The 19,558-nt window shown below is 38.0% G+C and overlaps 1 protein-coding gene across 13 annotated transcripts in view; it reads left to right on the top strand.

Moving 5' to 3' along the window:
* RFX3 (regulatory factor X3) overlaps nucleotides 1-19,558 on the top strand; it is a 274,696-nt gene that overhangs the window by 215,771 nt on the left and 39,367 nt on the right. For all 13 annotated transcript variants that reach the window (XM_027616062.1, XM_027616061.1, XM_035723664.1 and 10 more), the window contains 5 exons: nucleotides 7,382-7,503; nucleotides 9,272-9,384; nucleotides 13,582-13,697; nucleotides 14,135-14,289; nucleotides 18,304-18,401. In XM_027616062.1, coding sequence (XP_027471863.1) covers nucleotides 7,382-7,503; nucleotides 9,272-9,384; nucleotides 13,582-13,697; nucleotides 14,135-14,289; nucleotides 18,304-18,401 — 604 coding nt within the window. The remainder of the gene's footprint in view (nucleotides 1-7,381; nucleotides 7,504-9,271; nucleotides 9,385-13,581; nucleotides 13,698-14,134; nucleotides 14,290-18,303; nucleotides 18,402-19,558) is intronic.

Here is a 19,558-nt window from a genome sequence, read left to right as displayed (position 1 = left end):
AATAACTTTGGCTTATTGATGACATGCATAATCAAAAAGAGGTAAAGTATCCTGAGTAAGAAAGCAGGAGAATGTGTAGTTGCTTTTTTGTTGTTGTTGTAATATCTCCTGTTGAAAATATTTCATATGAAAATAACTTCTGCATTTAAATGTCATTTTCAGTTTCAAGGAAATTCACTCATGGATAATTTGCTTGCCCTAATTTAGACAATAAATAAATTAGGTTATAGAACAAAAATGAGAGCAGGACTTCTCAGGTCTACAAGTAAAAATGTTTGCTGCAGTTTATTTTTAATATTTAAAAGAAGCATCTATGTTGGCATACATATTTGAGTTGTTCTTCCGAATCCTCGTAGCAAAAGTGGGGGAGTGGAGCCACGTGCTTTTGACAGTGTGCTGGGCTGTGTTTGATCCCAGTAACCGTTCTCAAAATATTAAGGTGCATTTATCATTCCTTCAACAAACATCTAACCACCAGCAGTTGCATACAGAATATGTCCATCACACCTAAAAGAGACCCTACAGAATCATAGAATGTTACAGCTGGAAGGAAGAGACCCCCCCAGTCCAGTGCATCCTCTTGATGAGAAAACTGAAGTCCATCAGGGTCGATCACTTATCCACAGTCATATAGCAACCAGGGCAAAGACCCAGTCCTCTTGTCTTTGTTCTTACACGAATGCCCCCTTTAAATAGGGAAGATAACCCAAACAGAAACATACACATGTAATAGATTTGTGCACATGAAATAAAAGGAAAAATCACACTTCAGTGAGTATGTCCCAACTAGGGAAGACAGGTGTCACCTCCTGCCTCTTTGAATGGTCTCTTCATAGGAAATGGATTCTGTGAAAGAAGGAAGCTTTGTGGCACGAGAGGAGGGAAACCGAAGCCAGCTGGAAACATGGCACAGCAAGGCTGCTTTGCTTTGCTTTGCTTCAGATAGATATGAAAGCATGCATGTTCCTAAGGAGTGAGAGAGGACACGAACCCTTGTCATTAGAAGACCTTCCCCAAGGGCCGCCTGAGTGTCTCAGTCGGTTGGGCATCCAACTCTTGGTTTCAGCTCTGGTCATGATCTCGAGGTTGTGAGAGCACTTGGTGGGGAACCTACTTGAGATTCTCCCTCTCCTCCGGCTCCTCCCCCCCAAGTCATGTTCATTCTCTCTCTCAAATAAATAAATAAATAAATCTTTTAAGAGAAAAACACAAAAAAGACCTTCCTTAAGATAGACTTCCCAGGCTGGTGGAAAGCACCCCATATTTAAGATTGGGAAATAGGGGTGTGAGGATAGGCTACTCTGGCAGTTCTGCGGGTGTGTGACTGAACTTCACTGACCCTTGATTTCTCCATCTGCAAAATGGGCATTCATAGTAGTCTATGTCACAGATTGTTCTGAAGTTCAGGTGGAAAAAAGTGTATAAAGATTTTATTTTTGGGTTTGTTTTTTTTTAAATAACTGGGAACATTCAAGTGTTAGGTAAATTATTATTATTAATACTATTATTACTATGTGCGCTAGAGAACAGTATTTCTTTAAGCATAATGCCGTTTCAGAGAAGAATGAACCCTAGCAATTGGGCAACTTTCGACTTCCATTTCTTTACACCTCCAGGCCAGTGGCTTTCAGCTCTGTTAATAGTTTACCCTCCCTTCCCTGGAACAGGAATCCCCGGGGGTCATTGCAGAGCTAAGCATCTAGGGCTGGTCATTGCCCTGAGGCCGCTAAGGCTGGCAGGAGTCTTGGTGGAAAGATGATCACGTGCCTGCCCCTTTGGCTTTTGGAAACAAATAAGAAATCTTGGCACCGAAGGATCTCATGTTCACGGTGCCACTGCAGTGGTCCCTGGCGTAGAGATAGTTTCCACTGAAGATCAGAGAATCAAAATTCATCACAATTCAGTAACTATTAACTATAGTAATTCGCATAAAGTTTGTGAATGGTAACAGTCACCACTTACCCTCCAGATAAACATTTATTGAACATTTTAAATGTCCTTCAATAAGCACTTTCTATGCAAGATCTCATTTGGCAATTACATGGGCTATTTACTGATAAGGAAATGGAGGCCCATTTAATTTTACTGTATGCGAGAAGCTCACTAATTTGTTTTTCCTTAGACAGAGCCCCAGGTTGTTCTCTTTTGTGGTTGTTGCCCTCTTGGCATCTGGTGGAGTCAGGTGGTTATCTTCCAAAGAAAAGGTGGGGAGGGGCACCCCTGTAGAATCAGTTCAATGGGAAGGGCCAGCTGTAGATCAAAGAAGTGTCGTGCATATTTATTAAGACCACACCAGTTCAACACATGACTCCCAAGTTGCCTTTGTGATGAGGACCCCTTGAAGAAATTCATGAGAAGAGAATAGCATCTGCCTTGTTCAACATTACATCCTCAGCATCGAGCACATTGTCAGCACTCCGTAAATATTTGTAAGTGAATGAATGATCCACAACTTTTATTTCAGCAAACAGCTTCCACCTCCTCCTTTCTCTACCTCTCCCACATTTTCGACTAAAACTGCTGCAATTAATACAACTACCCCCTCAGAATTTAGTTTTTCCCTCCTCTCCTTGCCCAATTATAGATGTAGAGCTAATGAAGAGTCAAGTACTTCAAGAGCCACCAAGAAGGATTGAAGAGATGGAGTAACTGTCATTAACCAGCAGGGCTGATGTTTGAAGTCATTTAGACATATTTAGTGTGACATCAAGGAGTCAGTTCGCATTCTGAAAGAAAGGCGCTCCCAGCATTCTGTATTTTCCTTTGATCTATTCATATTTTACCTGGCTTCAGACCTCAAGTCATCTCAGGATTTTCTGGGACAGTTGTTCTAAAGAGAATCTCAAGATACCAACAGAAAAATTTAGGCTCTTGCTCCAATTAGGAGCTCAACGTTTAGATTGGTTCATGCAGATCAAATGATTGTGTACCTTCTAGAATTCTAAAGACTCGGTTGGCCCATGCAGTCGAGATGTTGAGTTTTGCCTGTGCATTTTTCACCTGCTTCAAGAGGGACTTTTCCAAATGTTTCATTTAGTCCATTGAAAACCGTGGTACTGCTAAATATAATAGAGTAAATATAATAGAGTAAATATAGGCCACTCTTTGCTTCTCGTTGGATTTCTTCAGTGTCTGTACATGTGAGATTATCGACAGAGTTAGATATTATTTTACAGTAGAGTTCCAGCTGTCCAAGTTGTAAATAACAGCTATGACTAACCCCATGGGGGAAGATTCCTAACAATTTTCCATGTTTTCTGTGTTAGTGACAGGTTTCATGCATACACTTCGCTATTAAAGCATTAGACTTTCTTTGATTTCTTAATCATTAACAACTTTAGCTTTGATTGCCCATGGAGCTGCAAGCTGTTAAAATGATCATTTGCCTCTTACTAATTTGGAAACCAAGAGCTGTTTCTTCATTTGATGAAGCACAGGTCTTTCTCAGAGCATGTACAGCTCAGAAGCACTAAGAATCTGCTGTCAGAAAATAATAGTCTAAAAATACTGAATTTGTAAAATAAATGGGATGAAGAGAGAAGATACTATTAAATACTAAAATGTTCAGTTCTTTAAAGGATTCAACAAGGAACTTTTTTCAGTAGGAAGTGTCTGGTTTTTACAGTTTAGTGTTTAAATGGTTCTTCATGAAGAAGGCAGAGAGGCAGGAAGTCTGAAAGCTGTGTTTCAATATCAAAAGGTCAGTTGAAATTCAACCAGGGTTAACATAATGTTGAATGTCTCATGTGAGTCAGTAGAAACATGTAAGAAACATCCTGGAAAAATTTTGTTTATACGTGGCCTTTTTGAAACCATGCCCCTGCCATGCTTTCCCCATAGTAAATGCTTAGTAATATTTGTTAAATCGATTTGATAGATGTTACGATCAGTTGGTGGTAGGATAAAATGAAATATGTTCCCTTGAGCATTCATTCATTCATTAGCCACTCAGTGATATTTATTTATATTCCAAATGTAGTTTATTGGAAATAAATAAAAAATTGAGGACTTAGTTTATAAAAAATGACTTTTCTGTGATGTAATGGTTATACTTGCACAACATTGGGCTGAAGGAACTTATTTTGGGCCAAGAGGCTCCCACAGACTAGTTCTGGGCAGGCAACTCAAGAAATATCTGGGAGGCTTGTTAAGGTCTTCAATTCCTAAGCCCCATGTTAAAGACTTTGCTGGGTAGGTCTAGGGTGAGCTAGCATTTGAGCTTTCTGAAAAGCTACCCAGATACTGATCTACGTTTAGGTTTCAGGAGCTAATATATAACATAAAGATGATATCATCTTTAACTGTTTCTTCCAAGAAGAATCAGTTACCACAGACACTGTCCAATCTATTTTTAATGTGGATCTTCTTGACTTCCCGTTAAACTTTCTCCTCAGGGAAGACCCAACCCTGAGGTGATGGTAGTGATAGGATATTTTCCTTAGACAGACCATCAGGAAAATGAACATCCAGGTTTCCTCTGTCCAGTGTTTCTGATTTCTAGGGCTTCTAAGTGCCAATCCTATGTCAGGCAATATGCTGAGGATATGCCAGTATGTGACTTATTACTTAAGACAGGACAGGAAATGCAAAAATCAGCATTACCGAGGAGCTCTGTCAGAGGCTCATAGAAATACTACTCTTGTGTATGAGCCATATTCCATGCCCTTCCTGATGTCATTATGGCCCATACTGCTCCCAGACTTTGCCCCCAACCTTTCTCTGGGGAGATACAACATAAGGTTCTGGCTTATAGAGGTCCTACTGACAAGGCAACGAAAGTGAACCAAAGAGTTCAAGTCCACTGTTCACCTTGCTACGCTTATGGTTAGAATAAATCCTCTCATTTCTCAGTTCTAACTATATTTTCTTTTCTTTTTTTTTATCCTTTACCTTTCCTATATAAGATTTGTTCTTGAGTACTGACTGACCTGCACAGTTTCTCCAGAATTTACCAAGTTCCTTTTTATCTGCAAGCCAATCTTGATGTATTTTCCATCTCCTGTATAATATAGTGTACCTCTAATCAGCGCTTCCCACTCAATATCATTATTATGAATCATACATTAATTATAATGTGTTCTGATTTTGAGTGCTTATTAAAAATATCGTTTCTTTCCCTTAGGAATTTCCTCTGTCTTCATCTTTCTGAGGAAGCAGATAATTTTGCTTGCAGGCTACAGGCTTGATAAGTACTATGTGCGAGTAGATTGTGGTACAGCATCTGTCCTCTGAAAACTTACACTCTAAAAGGAATATACATCATTTCCTTTTATGGTTAAATTTTACTTGTCCTCGACATTTCTGCCTATGAAGCATGCGTCGTATACTAGATGCTGTGCAGGACAAAGGAAGCTTGATAAAGCATAGCCAGGCAAAGTCTCATAATTCCTCTCTAATACCGTAGTAAAATTTAATAGAATTGAAGTGTATAGGAAATCTTTCCATTTTCCCTTCTGTAGTGTAAATAACCATTTCTGTTTATTAACTCCACAAATCCCAAACTCCATTAGGTTAAATGAAAAAACATATTTAAACTGCTTGAGCCTGTTCTATTAGTGGTATAAAATTTCATAGCTGGAAAAAGGGGGCTAAAATCAAATGATGCCTGGAATGGGTCAATGAGGATCAGGAACTTCCCCAAGGATAAAATCATTCAAGTCTTCCAGAACAGAATGGTTGGCAACTGCTTCCCCACATGAGTACTCAAAAGTACTTCCCTCACCGAGTCTTTTTTGCCTCTCTGGGATGATTCTTTAAGGAGGAAAAAAATTTAAAAATTCAACTTTTCATAAATGACACTTACAGCAACAGGTTAGTACTAACCCTTCTGTCATCGCTTAGTATGGCCCCAGCAGAAAAGTCCTTTCAGATTTTTTTTTTTCCCCAGTAAATAAAAGGATAGGTTTGAGTTGTTCAGTGTCATTAGAAAAATAACAATCGACAGCTGGGTGGCACGGGGCCATCACAAAGATGATACCACAGATGAAGTGTGTTGTTCTCTTTGCCCACCCTGTTCACCTTCTGACTTTATGTTTGCTTTTTGTAGTTCTCTGTGAGATCCTGTCACAGAAGCAGTGAATGTAAATGTCATTATGAGGGATAGCAGTTTTTCTTGGAAGTTTTGTTTAAGTTCTAATGAACAACATTCAAGATGGAGTCATTTCCTAATGCAACCCGCGCATTGGTTTGCACGATGTCTCATCGGGTCCATTCATTTCATACCTGTCATCAGAGTGCGGGTGCCTTTGGGCGCACCCTGTTCATGTATCAGGGACATTGTTATTCATAGTAATTTCATATCAGTGATGCATTTGACTTCTGGTATTAATGTTAGAGTCTAGTGTCTGGGTGGAGAGAATATTAGGTGGTCTTGTTTATAAATATAATGAGAAATGGGGCGGGGGAATGGGAGAATAACCATAGCGTGAATGCTCTCTAGGCCCTAAGCTTATTGTAGATTTTATCTTTTCTTATGTTCATCTGTTTTTTTTCCCTAAATTTCTAACATGAAGGAAAATAAATGAAATCTTCGAAAAAGAAGAAATGAGAATTGCTACTTATTTCTTCTTTTGTATTCGTTCATCTTAGGAGACTTGCCCAGGCTTTTTTTCATATGTGCTGTTTCTCTCCCAAGCAGCCTTTCCTTCTCGCCTGAAGCCTGTTTTCTCTGTCTTAGCAGGGAAGTTCATGAGTTTGTATGACTAGGACCTAAAGATAAATGCATTACTGTAGCTGACTTTGATTCTCCTTATTTTTTAAATTTGGTAACCTCGGTTCATAGGTGGATTCTTGCATGTATTTTGCTGCAAGCTGATGCATACGGTCTTTGTATTTGCAGACGAGGTTAGGGGTCAATGGATATGACTGTGTTGAGGTGCATGGGAGGCTTTAGGAAATATGAAAAAGAGTATGGTAGAGTTTGTAGGCTGAATCATGTACAAGAGATATTAATCAATTGAAAGCCATTCATTAACACTTCTCAGGCCACAGCTCCTAGATCTTATTGCAGATTAAAGTCCCAATGTATTTAAAATGTTTTCCATTGATCCATTGGCCATTAAAATTTATGTTCACACTGCGTGTCATCATAGGGATCTTAGCCACCACTGTCCGAAGAAATACCTCGTAATTCTTTTGTTCTTAAACAGATTTCTGAATTTTCAAAAATTGTTCCCTTTCCCAAATCCCCATCCCCTTTTTCTTTTCAAAATTGAAAAAGTTTCTTCATCCTAACTTTATAAGACTATCAGGGAAAAAAATCCTCCAACTATCATGAGATATTAAAGAAGATAGGGTCAAATCAAATGCCTTGGGAGTTTTGTGTAGTGTGAGAAAACGAGGAATAATTTTGTTTGTTTTTTTTCCCATCTAATATTTTTAGGTACAAGCCTATGCAGAAGGTGGATGGGGTTGCAGATGGTTTCACAGGAAGTGGTCAACAGACTGGCACATCTGTTGAGCAAACTGTAATAGCCCAAAGTCAACATCATCAACAGTTTTTAGGTATGTTAAGGTGTAATGCATAGTCTTGTTGCTATTAGGTTGTTGAAAACAAGAGAACAATAGTAATGTTTTCTCCAAGTGCTATGTCTATTACAGATGTGAATTACACAGAAACACTTTTGTGTGTGTGTGTGTGTGTGTGTGTGTGTGTGTGTGTGCGCTGAAACTCTGCATACCATGGGATAGTTCTAGACCATTTCTACTTCCTCATGTTTACTAGAGCTTCTTTCAAAAAATCTCAAGCTGTGTAGGAGTTCTAAAGGCATGGGAATTGAAGGCTCATAGCTATGAAATTGTCTTACGGAATTTGAATTAATTGGGCTTTCGTGATCAAAGTTGTGTTGTGTTTACTTTCAGTAGTTACCTTCACGTGCCCACAAGAATTCTCATTTCCTGTGTATAAAGTTGCAAATGCGTAGTCTCAGGTTAGAAAAAAAGAAATTCCTATGAGCTTTTAAAAAGTAAGTTATTCCTTTAAATTGATCACAGTATATCCTAATTTTGTAATTTTGTAGATGGTATACGTGTTGCTTGTCATTTAAAGAGTGAGGAGTGGAATTTGAGCATTCTGCATATTCTGGTCATAGCTACCAGTGCAAAAAATGGCACTGTAATGGACAACTCTTCTAGAGATGAACATGCATAGCTTCCGCACAACAGATCAAGATAAATAGAAGCTATCAAAGAGTGCGCATGTGTCTGTGTTTTGTGTGCACATATTTGTCTATGCGCACTTTCTGACAAAAACTAAAAAAAAGACTCTCAAGTCAGCTTGAAAACATGATGGCAGCGTTTCCCAAACTGGAGTCCTCATGTATACTCTTTAGAGCCTTGAGCTCCCAAGGAGGGTTTTAACTTTTTTATTTTGTGTTTTTATTTCAATTTGAATCTATAAAGAGATAATAAAAGCCTATTCTGAATTATCTAGAAAAGGAGAATGAATACTGTTCTGCAGTTTTAGTTGACACATTTGTATTTGACTTTATGGTAGAGCAGGCATCATGGTCCCAAGCTCACGAGAAAAAAACAGGGAGAGACTTACTATGTAAATTACATAAATGATGTAATTCATCCCAAGGGAAGGCTAAATGATGTCCCGGTGCTCTGTGTGGAGGAAAGTTCCACAGCTCGTTTGAATACAGAAGAGTAATGGAACCAGCCACCAAGAAGTACAAGTTGGTATAGGCCTGCCAGGCTCAAAAGATCTGGGCCACAGCAGTCAATACCATATTCATGTTGCAAGAGGTAATTTAGTTACAGGACATCAGCATCATCCATCATATCAAATTCATGTTGTTAAGTTTAATGTGATTTTTGTGGTTTTATTTGGATTCATTCCGTAGCTTTTTTGGTTTATGATGATATGAGAAGTATGAGCATAACGAGTGTAAAGCTAGGTTTATTTTTTTCTATTCTTAAGTAATGTAATAATAAAATAACTAAAATTGATACCGGCAGCTCGAGATATTTTCCTTTTAATAGGGGCCCTATGTTGAGAGACATTACAGTTTGTTACTTCCAGTATAATTGTAGTGAAAATTTAGTTCCTCCACAGTTTTTACATTCCTCCTCTATTCTTTTGTACTGAGGATGTTGCTACATTTTGTTTGAAAAATACTACTATGAAAAGTTCTTAATTGTTGGACCTCTGGCCTTTACATTTTCTTCCTTTCTTAGTCTATCTCATATTTCCCCTCATTAATCTGTAATTGGCACAATCCACAATAGTGTGTTTTTTTTCTTTTCTGTTGTGTTGTCATGGCAACAGATGCATCTCGAGCACTTCCAGAGTTTGGAGAAGTTGAAATCTCTTCTCTGCCAGATGGTACTACCTTTGAGGATATCAAGTCACTGCAGAGTCTTTATCGAGAGCACTGTGAGGTAAGTTTTTTCAAACACAGTAGGAATGCATGCTACTGCATTCCTGCATTCTGTAGTTCTTTTGCCAGACAACTTGCTACAACAAAATAACCCAACTTATCCCTAGAGGACAGGGGAAGTCAGCTCATACGTCTTTGAACACTGAGAAGTTCATCGTTCTTGTCTCAGACCAAAGATAGGAGGGATGCAGGAAAGGGAGAAAACATTTTACTGCCCATCTTCTTAGAGTCTCCTAATCAGAATCCTTAGACACGGCAGTTCCACTTCTAGGTACATACTCTAGAAAATATGTAATATGGGTGAAGACATTATGTGTACAAGAGAACTTGTTGCGTTATTGTCTTTAGTGCAAAAGATTGGTTGTAGCTTCCACATCTAAAAGGGAACGGAGTAAATAAAGCATGGTCCAATCTCTAGAGTGGAATACTATGCAGCCATTAAAAAGAACGGACCCTTCTAGGTGTACTCATGTGGAATAAGTTACAGGATTTATTTTTAAGGGAAAAGCAAGGCGTGAAACAGCGTGTATCATATACTATCATTTGAGTGAAAAAGAACACGTATGCAAATCTCTCCAGCAGAAAGAACAAAATGTCAGTGTATAAATGGTGGTTATCTTTGTGAAGGAAACTGGGTGACTGGGAGTCGGCGGAAAAGAACTAATTTTTCAATATCCCTTTTAACCTTTTGAATTTTACACTGTAACTGTATTTCTATCAAAAGTATTTTCTGGAGAAGTGCCTTGCTGGGTCAGAAGAGTATGAGACTTTTGAGCTCGTGATCATGAATTCAAGCCCCACATTGCGTGTGGCAATAAATAAATAAGTAAACTTTTAAAAAGAGGAAAAAGGAAAAGATATGTTCTAGAAATGTTTAATGAAGCATTTTAGATGTTCCTTCCAGGGATTTTTGAGGCTCTAGTTTTGTTTTTGTGGTTAATTAAAGTTTCTCTTGGTATTTTCCATCCCTGCTTCTACTCCTTTTTCTGAGTACTCACCACCAGAATTGGCTCATTGTGTCCAGGAGGTGAACTCTCTCCAAGCCAGCGTTTTAACATACCTGCAGCTCACCTGGAGGAAAGGGCATAACGGATTGCAATAAGAATTTTCTTAAGTGCCTCTCCTTTTGAAAGAGGAGTCGGTTTAGAATTTAAGTAGCTTTATTCCAGGGCTATTTGTGATCTGCTTAGGAGTAAAAGATATTCCTTGGGGTTTCATGGGCAGTCGTCCTGACTGCTGACAATGCAGTATGCAGTGAGAAGTCTCAGCTCATAGCATTCACAGATTTTTTTTCCCACTCCAGAAATACAAACTGCTTGAGTGAATCTGAATGCTTGTCAAGGGTGCTAGATTATTAACAACCAAGGGCAATTTCTCTCTTTATTAACAAACCATGTGCCAAAAGTGTTTTTCAACATGTCCTGCCAGTTCATTCCCAACATTTCTTGGAATGATGAAAGACCCTTAATACTCATCTCTCTTTGATTACTGTGCTTCTCCCAACATTAGAGATTTTCTGGATGAGCCTTATGTATCTCGAAAAAAAATTCCTTCTTTGCACATGAATATCATGTATATTCAATAAAGATTTATATAAAGATTCTCTAAGCAATTCCTCATGTCTCTGTGTTCAGGTAAATCTTGCTTTAAGCAAACCAACCTAAACAGATATAATATGGCTTTGTTTAAGTTTCATTTGTCAAAAATATAGATAGGAGCAGGGTTTATTTATATTACTAAAGAATGTCCAGTAAGCTTATTCTAAGTGGAAAACTCTACCAATAAGATGAAAGATAAAATTATCTTTTGGATTACAAAAATTTCATTAGCATACCAACATTCAGGAATAATCTATATGAAGAGATACGGATGTGTATGGTAATCAGTCTTTGTGGGAAATGGCGGTCCACAGAGTCCATAGAATGATCCCCACTTATGTCAGAGTTACCAGCATTCGTGCCATCTCTTGTGAGGCATGAAAAAGAAATTCCAATCATATGAAAAAGAAGAATTCCAATTATTTTTTTCATGTCAAACTATCAAACTTTTGAAGTACAGGTGTTTAGTCTCATATCCCATCCTGTAAATAGTCACTTGCCCTAAGCCAGTACAATAAGGATTATTTAAAAATACATTTGCCTATATATTTTAGTCTGAACATATTTGAAAGTAGGTGGACAAATGGTAAAATGTTTTATTCATTTGTAAAAATGTCTCAAGTGAGGCTGATGTGAATGTCCTTTTCAAAAGAATTATTTGAGATTGTTTAATTTAGAGAGATACCGAATATAAGATGCACTGAATTCTTTCCTTGCCTTATTTTGCCATATTCTGTACAGTTTATGTTTTTAAGAAAGATTAATATACCTATTTTGCCTGTTTTTTTGGAATTCTCACAATTTGCTTATCAAAGCTGTTTTATAAGTATCACTAGTTTTTTTATGGAAGGCACAAGTAGAAATTTCTACACAAGTTGCTGCAACAGTAATTGGTTTTATTTTTAAAAAAGCTTAGCTTTCTTATAGCAATCTCAGAGATATGTAGGTATTATATATGATATTAATAGTTGTTTTATTAATAGATATCTCTTGGAATGTGCCTAAGGTACAACTGAGAAAGCAGTATAATAATTTGCCTCTTGGTACCTGGGTGGTGCAGTCGGTTGAGCATCCGACTCTTGGTTTTGGCTCAGGTCGTGGTCTCAGGGTCCTGAGGATCCAGCCCTGGGTCTGGCTCCATGCTCAGCACGGAGTCTGCTAAAGTTTCTCTCTCACTCCTCTTCTGCCCCTGCCTGTGCTCGCTCACTCATGCTCTCTCTCTCTCTCCCTCAAAATAAATAAATATATCTTTAAAAAAATAATAGTTTGCCCCTTGAGAATGTTTTTGCCTGGGAGGAGGGACATCTGTCTGCCTTTTACTTTCAAGGCTTACACTTCCATTTCTTTTGTTCCTAATATCAAAGGGTGAGGAGTGTGTTAATTAACATACTCCCAAACATATTTTGCTTAATGTTTGACGTGGTCTCAGAGTGTGTTTATATAGAAGATCAGTTATTCTCTGTATCATACAGAGGGCCAGAGACCTACCCGGGTTTCACACTCTAGAATTGTGAAGTTACTTTTTGCCTCAAATACCCAGATTGACTCTCTTGATTGCCCCCTGTGGTCTCCTTGCTTCTAGGAATTTTGTAGATCTTGCTGAGGCTGTTTTACCTGTCCTTCTTCCCCGTGCTGACGACACCAAACACATTATGCTGATGACTTCTGTCTTTTATGCTCAAAATAATCACAGAATCACATGTTCTTTGCACAAACAAGTTATTCTTTGGTTTTCTGACTGCTTTTATCTGAAGACGAATTTATAAACTAATTGCGATGGCAGGGTGAAATTAAATATGATCATCAAAATTTAATGAAGGGGGCAAATTTTAGCATCATCAAAAAAAGTGTCTTTGATGCAGCTGGGAAATGGTTCCAGGAGATAAAATGAAGGAGAAGGAGATGAGGGCCCTGCGCCCAAGGTTAGAAGAGGGGATAGTCTTAAAGCTGCTCTCTAAAGGGAAGGAGCAGAGGTAGGACTGAAGTGAAGGCATCGCTTTACCAAAGAGGTACCCTTTTCTGCCCGGACGGACACTGTCCTCTGAAGGCCAGCCCCACTGTGGTTCGTGCCCCAGCCTCTGGTTGCCTGGGAACACAATGGAATCATGGTCAGCAGCCCCAGGACAGGCTCAGTTAGCCTTGACTCTTGTCTGCCCCACACAGCCAGCTCCACACGCTTCACTTCTGCCCTCTTTGACGGCCATGGGCTCACCTGGCCCCCTGTGGCCTTTGGGTCTACGAAGGCGAAGAGTGGCCACAGTCGTGGAGGCAGAAGGAAGCAGTGTGGGAAGGAGTGGAAGAAAAGCAAGGGGGAGGAAGGGAAGTAAGCGAGAAAACAGAGAGCGGGGTAATGCAAGGATATGAGGCCGTGATGGGGAGAATACACGTCATCCCGGTAGTCTTTCCCGAGTTACGCTCTCCCTGCCTGAGCTCTTCGGGTTTGCTGACTTCCACTGGCAAAACGTCCTCCGGTTTCACCGTATAACTTCCGCGCACCCCCAGGCGTCCTCACTGTTCTCTTCCCGATGCATGACGCGCGCCTCACACCTCCCCGACGGGAGCCTTGTAAGGTAACACTGATGACTGTTTTGGTTTTTTAGGCAATCTTGGACGTTGTTGTGAATCTTCAGTTTAGCCTGATAGAAAAACTGTGGCAAACATTCTGGCGCTATTCTCCCTCGACTCCGACTGACGGCACTACCATCACCGAATCAAGGTCAGAATCAATATGCTTTTCCAATTCATTTTCATGGCTGAGTAGATGTCACAGCTAATAAATTAGAGATATGTATACCAGTTGTGAACCTTACCCGATAACATTAAATGAAGAGATTGAGATGAACCACAAACTGCTCTCTTGAGGTTTCAGTGTGTGTGTTGTGGCTCCCATTTTGATTGATTCGGGGGACTGTGGTCGAGCTGTTTCATCCTCATGGAATGAGTATCATATCTGCCTTTCATACCGTCAGAAAGTGTTAACGTGCATAGGCAGCTCTGGGGGAGTGTTATATATATCCAGCCATGTGGCACCGATGCAATGGTGGTATCGTTCTAACCTCAGTGATATTTGATAAACTAAAACTATTTTTAAAGTCCATTTTCTTTTTTATCCTCATTTGCCATCTATTCATTTGCTACATTTATTCACACCAGCAATCTGAGTGAAATAGAAAGTCGACTTCCGAAAGCAAAGCTGATAACTCTGTGCAAACATGAGTCTATCCTGAAATGGATGTGTAACTGTGACCATGGGATGTACCAGGCTTTGGTGGAGATTCTCATCCCCGACGTGCTTAGACCTATTCCTAGTAAGTTAAATGCAGACAAGTACGGATGCTTTTGTTCTCATACATTCCACCCAAGTAGTTTGGGAAAGTGACGTTGCAATCTAGGGTGATTCTAATCTCATTTAGATTTGCCAATAAAAAGACAAAAAACAAAAACCATGCAACACAAGAGTATTGCATGAAAGCAGCCTAGAGCAAAACTGTAGGGAACAGGGGAAAAAAAAAAGGATCTGTTCTCCAATCATTCATTTTCTTTTCGTTAGAAAAGACAACCTATAGGTGTGACAGTAACGAATTGCAAGAACACTCCCAGGCCAGGCAACCTTGTAAAGATTATTCTACCCAAGGACACAGTTTCCTTCATAAAGCCAAAAGTTTTTGAAATCTGTAATTGCTAGACCAGCCTCTTTCATGGTTGCTTTGGATTTGAAAGGAATTTATCTTGGTTTCCACTGAAGTTGAATTTCTATATAAAAGCATTTACTTTGTCCCGTCCATCATGTTGCGAACCACAAATGCAGTTTCCATTAACAGTAATGGTTAACTGGCATTGTGAGCGAAAAATCTATATATAACTACACGAGCATTGTATTCCCACCGTGAAGCAAATAGGAATTACATAGATAAGTTAGATGACTTTTTTTCAGCGATGGTGTTGATTAAACTACCTTGTAGCCAACAAAGCTATTTTCTGCAAGTGTCAATATAAATGCTATTATGGATGCTTGTGTCCGAGGCAGTTGAAAAGATTTTATGCCAACATCTTTATGAGCACATACTAGTGACCTTAACTTTTAAAGAAGTGGGACAGAATTTCCACTCTGCAGTGACATTAATAAGGTAAAAGCAGTCTCGTAGCTCGTGAAATTGGCAACCGTGTACTTCAAGTGCACCATTCACCGGTGATTTAAGTTAAATCATAACAAAATATGAAGGAGGGAGTTAGTAGAAGAAAAGGTGAAGATTTGTATGTTTATGCTTTCTTTTTTCTCAGTATGATTAACAACAGTGGAAGATATGAGTGCTTTCATATGTTTCCCACCATCTTGAAATATATGCTTAGCCACTCATTTACATATAATATCAATGGGCACGCATACACGTCTCTAGAAATAAGTTTAAAAGAAAAAGAAATCCACTGTCACTGTCTCACATTTTTATAAGTTGGCAATATTTTCCACTCTCTCTACACCATGTTTCCTGACTGACAATTGATTAAAAGTGATGTTGTCATGGAAAATTTCCATGTGTAAATTCTCTACCGATGTATGTTCCAGAGTCTCGAATTTCCTTGTTTTTGTCTTGCTCCCTCTGCTCTGAGTGATAAGAGAAGTTGCATAGGGCTGGCTCCTTAGCCTGTGACATCTTTGCCCCCCCCCCCACCCGCCAGCACCGTTTCTCTCATGAGATACAAGAAGAGAGGTCGGTGAGCTCTTTCTTGTTTGAGGCGAATCAACAACATCAACCTTCTTTAAACAATTCTGAAGTCTTTTGCTTCTGTTAGCACCACAGGACTTGTGAGGTCAACAGTTCCCTAACCTAAATCATGTATCCATTTTAGCCGACTCTCAGCCTCATAATTTTAAGTGCACAATACCCTTGACCTTTCTTTCTTTCTTTCTTTTTTTTTTGCAAGTTTTGATTCGAAAACCAATTTATTCTGTCAAGAAGTCTATCTGTACATTTAGCAGACAACTCAAATTCAGGAATTTTCAGATGACCATAGTTTTAGAGTTTCTATGAAATTACAAGGGACATTAATGTGCTAGCCTACAAAGTACATTTGGAAAGTTAATTCTGATTCTATAACAAGACCTAACAAAATAAAGCTTAAAATATAGCTTAAATAGCTATCTTCTGATCGTGTGCATTTTAATATTAATCACAAGCAGGTTGAGACAAGTTAGCTGTGGAATAGTTTTAAATTTTAAACCATCCATTCATGAGAAAAAGTTGTCAGAGTCAATCTGCACAATTTGATCCGACACGAATTCCTATAGAGAGAGCAAACTTAATTTTATTTTTAAAAATTATATTTTCCTGGCTACTAGTACTTCACTCTACCATTTACTGTCCAGATGGGATTCCTTTTTTTAGCCAAAAAAAGTCTGCATATCACACTAATTTGAAGTCAGCTTGAAGCTACTATATTCTAAAATACATTTATCTGAAAACGAAAAACAGTTAAGTGTAAGAATTGTATAAAAACTCAACTGGTAACACTTATGTACAATTATGAGTATACGTAAAGGTGGCCGCAAATGTCATTTAGTACAAGAAAGTACGGTCATTTGATATAAAAAAAATCTTTTTATCTTATAATCTTCCCAGCATCAAATTTGTCTAGATAAAACAAGACCCATACTCAATATTTTTTTAAAGTAAGTTCTCTTAGTTCTTGGTTTTTTTATGCAGATCAAATAATTATTATATATTAATAGTAGAAAACATGCAAAATACAGATAGCCAAGTTGAATTTTGAAAAGAATTTTCCTGAGTTTCAAAAAGGGTCGTTAAATTTTTTTTCACTCTTTTTCATTTCCATTCATGCCTGCCCTCCATGGTTCTAGTACATAAGACAGCAGAAAAATATTTTTCTTTCTTTTTTTCTTTTTTGGCTCAAGTGGGAAGCTTTGGAAATTTCACAAGATTAGTTCTCAAGAAATTTCCAACTCAGCGTTTCCAGTAGATGATTGTCATGGTTAAGAGTCAATACTTCTTGAGTGTTTTTCCTAATCAAAACTTAGTCATTTCAACCTCTCTTCTGTCATTTGACCAGTTAAAGAAATGATCAAAAAAGCAGTTGTTTTTAGGATTGGGATAGTAAAATTTGTATCTTTCGCAAGCAACTTGAGCAAGCTAAATTATTTCTAACCCTGTGTTACCAAAAGTAATAGAGAAGCGTGTCAGACTCATTTGAGCACGGGAAGAAAAACCAAGAAATTTAATCCCAGCATCAACATTAATATTCTTGGGACCTTTGGAGAAAAATGTAACTTCCGGGTTTCTTGTAAGGAGACTCCAAATTATAATGCCTACCACATTAGAGGGAACCCACAGAGCTTGATTTCATGTTGTGGGTGTTTCAAACACTTACCTATTAAATGTCTGAAACTGCTCCCTACCCTGTGGAGCCTTGGGTACAGATGAAGTAAAATACTGTTGACTGAATTACTTGTTGAACAAGTGAAGAATTCTGTTTTTATTATACAGCCATCTCAGGAGGCAGGTCCCTTCTTGGAAAATACTTGTAGTCATTCCTGATAACTGTTGATGCTTCTAGTCATTTTCTGACCACCATAAAAGCTACTCTCGTGGGACCTAGTCCTCTTTCAGATCTTAACAGATAGGTGAAGAATATGGAATGGAATATTATAGGAATATCTTCAGAATATTGGTCTCTTGGACAGCAGTTTTATCACACTGATCTTTTATCTCTACCTACCAAGTGAAATGGAGAATAGTTGTCCAAAATTTTCAAGTCAGGCAATTTTAATTTTTACCTTACTTTTCAATAAGAGTAAGAGATAACTAATTAATATGTTCTAGCACAAATAGGTGTGTAGAGAAAGGGAGAAAGCTTTGCATTGTTTTCTTTTTAACTAAAGAAAGGAAAATAGATTTAGAGCTTGAAAAAGCAGGATGAAGAATTCATAAAGAAAATATTTAGCCCTTGAGCATAAAGTTGCTAACAAAAAGAGTGTTTTGTCTAAGGTAGAAAATTCCATAAGTATATTCACAACTGGTATATGTTGCTATAAGCAAAAATGTTTGAATGTTTTCATTTCCCAACAAAGTGTCATAAATATCTGGGAACAAAACAACTTTAAAAGGAAAAAAAAAAAAGCCCAAAATACAATTCTTGGATGCTTTCAAAGTTAGGAATTATGTTAAAAAAAAAAAGTCTCATTAATGAGGACAGTATAAGATCTGTGCTATTTCAGATGTCATGCATGCATGTTTTCTCTTCTCCTGGAATAAAGATTAATGTCCTTTGGTGTCCTTTTCGTTCTGCTTTTATTCTTCAACATTTAGGTGCCTTGACCCAAGCCATTCGAAATTTTGCAAAAAGCCTTGAAGGTTGGCTTTCCAATGCCATGAACAATATCCCACAGAGAATGATACAAACCAAGGTAAGTTTGTATGTGTTTGATTTTTCTTCTGTTTTTAGGAAACTGTTCTGAGCTATGAATTTTAGATCTGTCCTATTAAATGGTATCATGTACAATGTTGGTATCAGAATATATTGAACTTTTCAAACCGATTTTTTTATTTGTGCTTTATAACCATGTAATCAATACTTGCACAAGAGATGTTATTTGATAATGCTCCTTTTGAAGATACTAGAGAAGCATTTTAATTGTGGTGTATTTATAAACCCTTTTCCAAAGTATATATTTCAGATTGCTTAATTTCAAAAATGAAAAAGAATAGCCCAGAATGTTCAAATAGTTTTCACTTGAGGGAGTTCTAGATTTTTTTTTAACTCCTGAACTGTACTTATAATGTGAAACGTTCATGTAAATTAATATCCTTTTGATTTTCAGGATTTTTTTTTAAACACAGGAGAATGCTTTTGTGAATCAGGAATCATTTCTTAAAGTGAGCAGTTATCTCATAATTGATCAGTGTTTATCAGGAATGTGGATTGTTTAGGTATAGATATGAATTGTGATCTCCACTTTGTCCCCTGCTCACCTTGTTACTTTAGGTTAATTTGTGAACATATCCTATGGCAAGATCGGACTGATTCTGTGTAAACTTTGTACCAAAAATTACATGCCTGGCTTTTTCTCAATGGCTATGTCCATTGTCAGACTTTAGCCATACACCTTGTCTTTCAGTTTAGGGACACGGTTGATAGGTTTAAGTTCTTGTAGCTGACAAGTTTTTTTGGGAACACAAGTCGCTCCCAGTTCCTTCACTTTGATTTAAGATTTGCAATAACACTTTCCAAAACATACAGAAAACAAACAAACAAACAAAGAAATAAAACATACAGAAGGAACATTTCATTGATATGCCCACCTTAGATTGATGCTCCAAAACTATGCTGTCAGTGCCGTACGGAGAGCCACAGTGGCTATTTAAATTTGAATTTGAAATTTAAATTAAATGAAAATTTTAGTTCTTCAGCCACACCAGCTAGCTATGTTTCAAGTGTACCACAGCTCCATGTGGCCAGTGGCTACCATATGTGGCAGCACATATATAGAGTATGACCATGATTGCAGTGGCAGCACATATATAGAGTATGACCATGATTGCAGAAAGTTCTAGAGTGTCACAT

This window comes from Zalophus californianus, chromosome 13 (genome assembly GCF_009762305.2).
Source record: "Zalophus californianus isolate mZalCal1 chromosome 13, mZalCal1.pri.v2, whole genome shotgun sequence".
Lineage (NCBI taxonomy): Eukaryota > Metazoa > Chordata > Mammalia > Carnivora > Otariidae > Zalophus > Zalophus californianus.
Note: the sequence above shows the minus strand (reverse complement) of the source record. Positions and strands in the feature narration are given on the sequence as shown.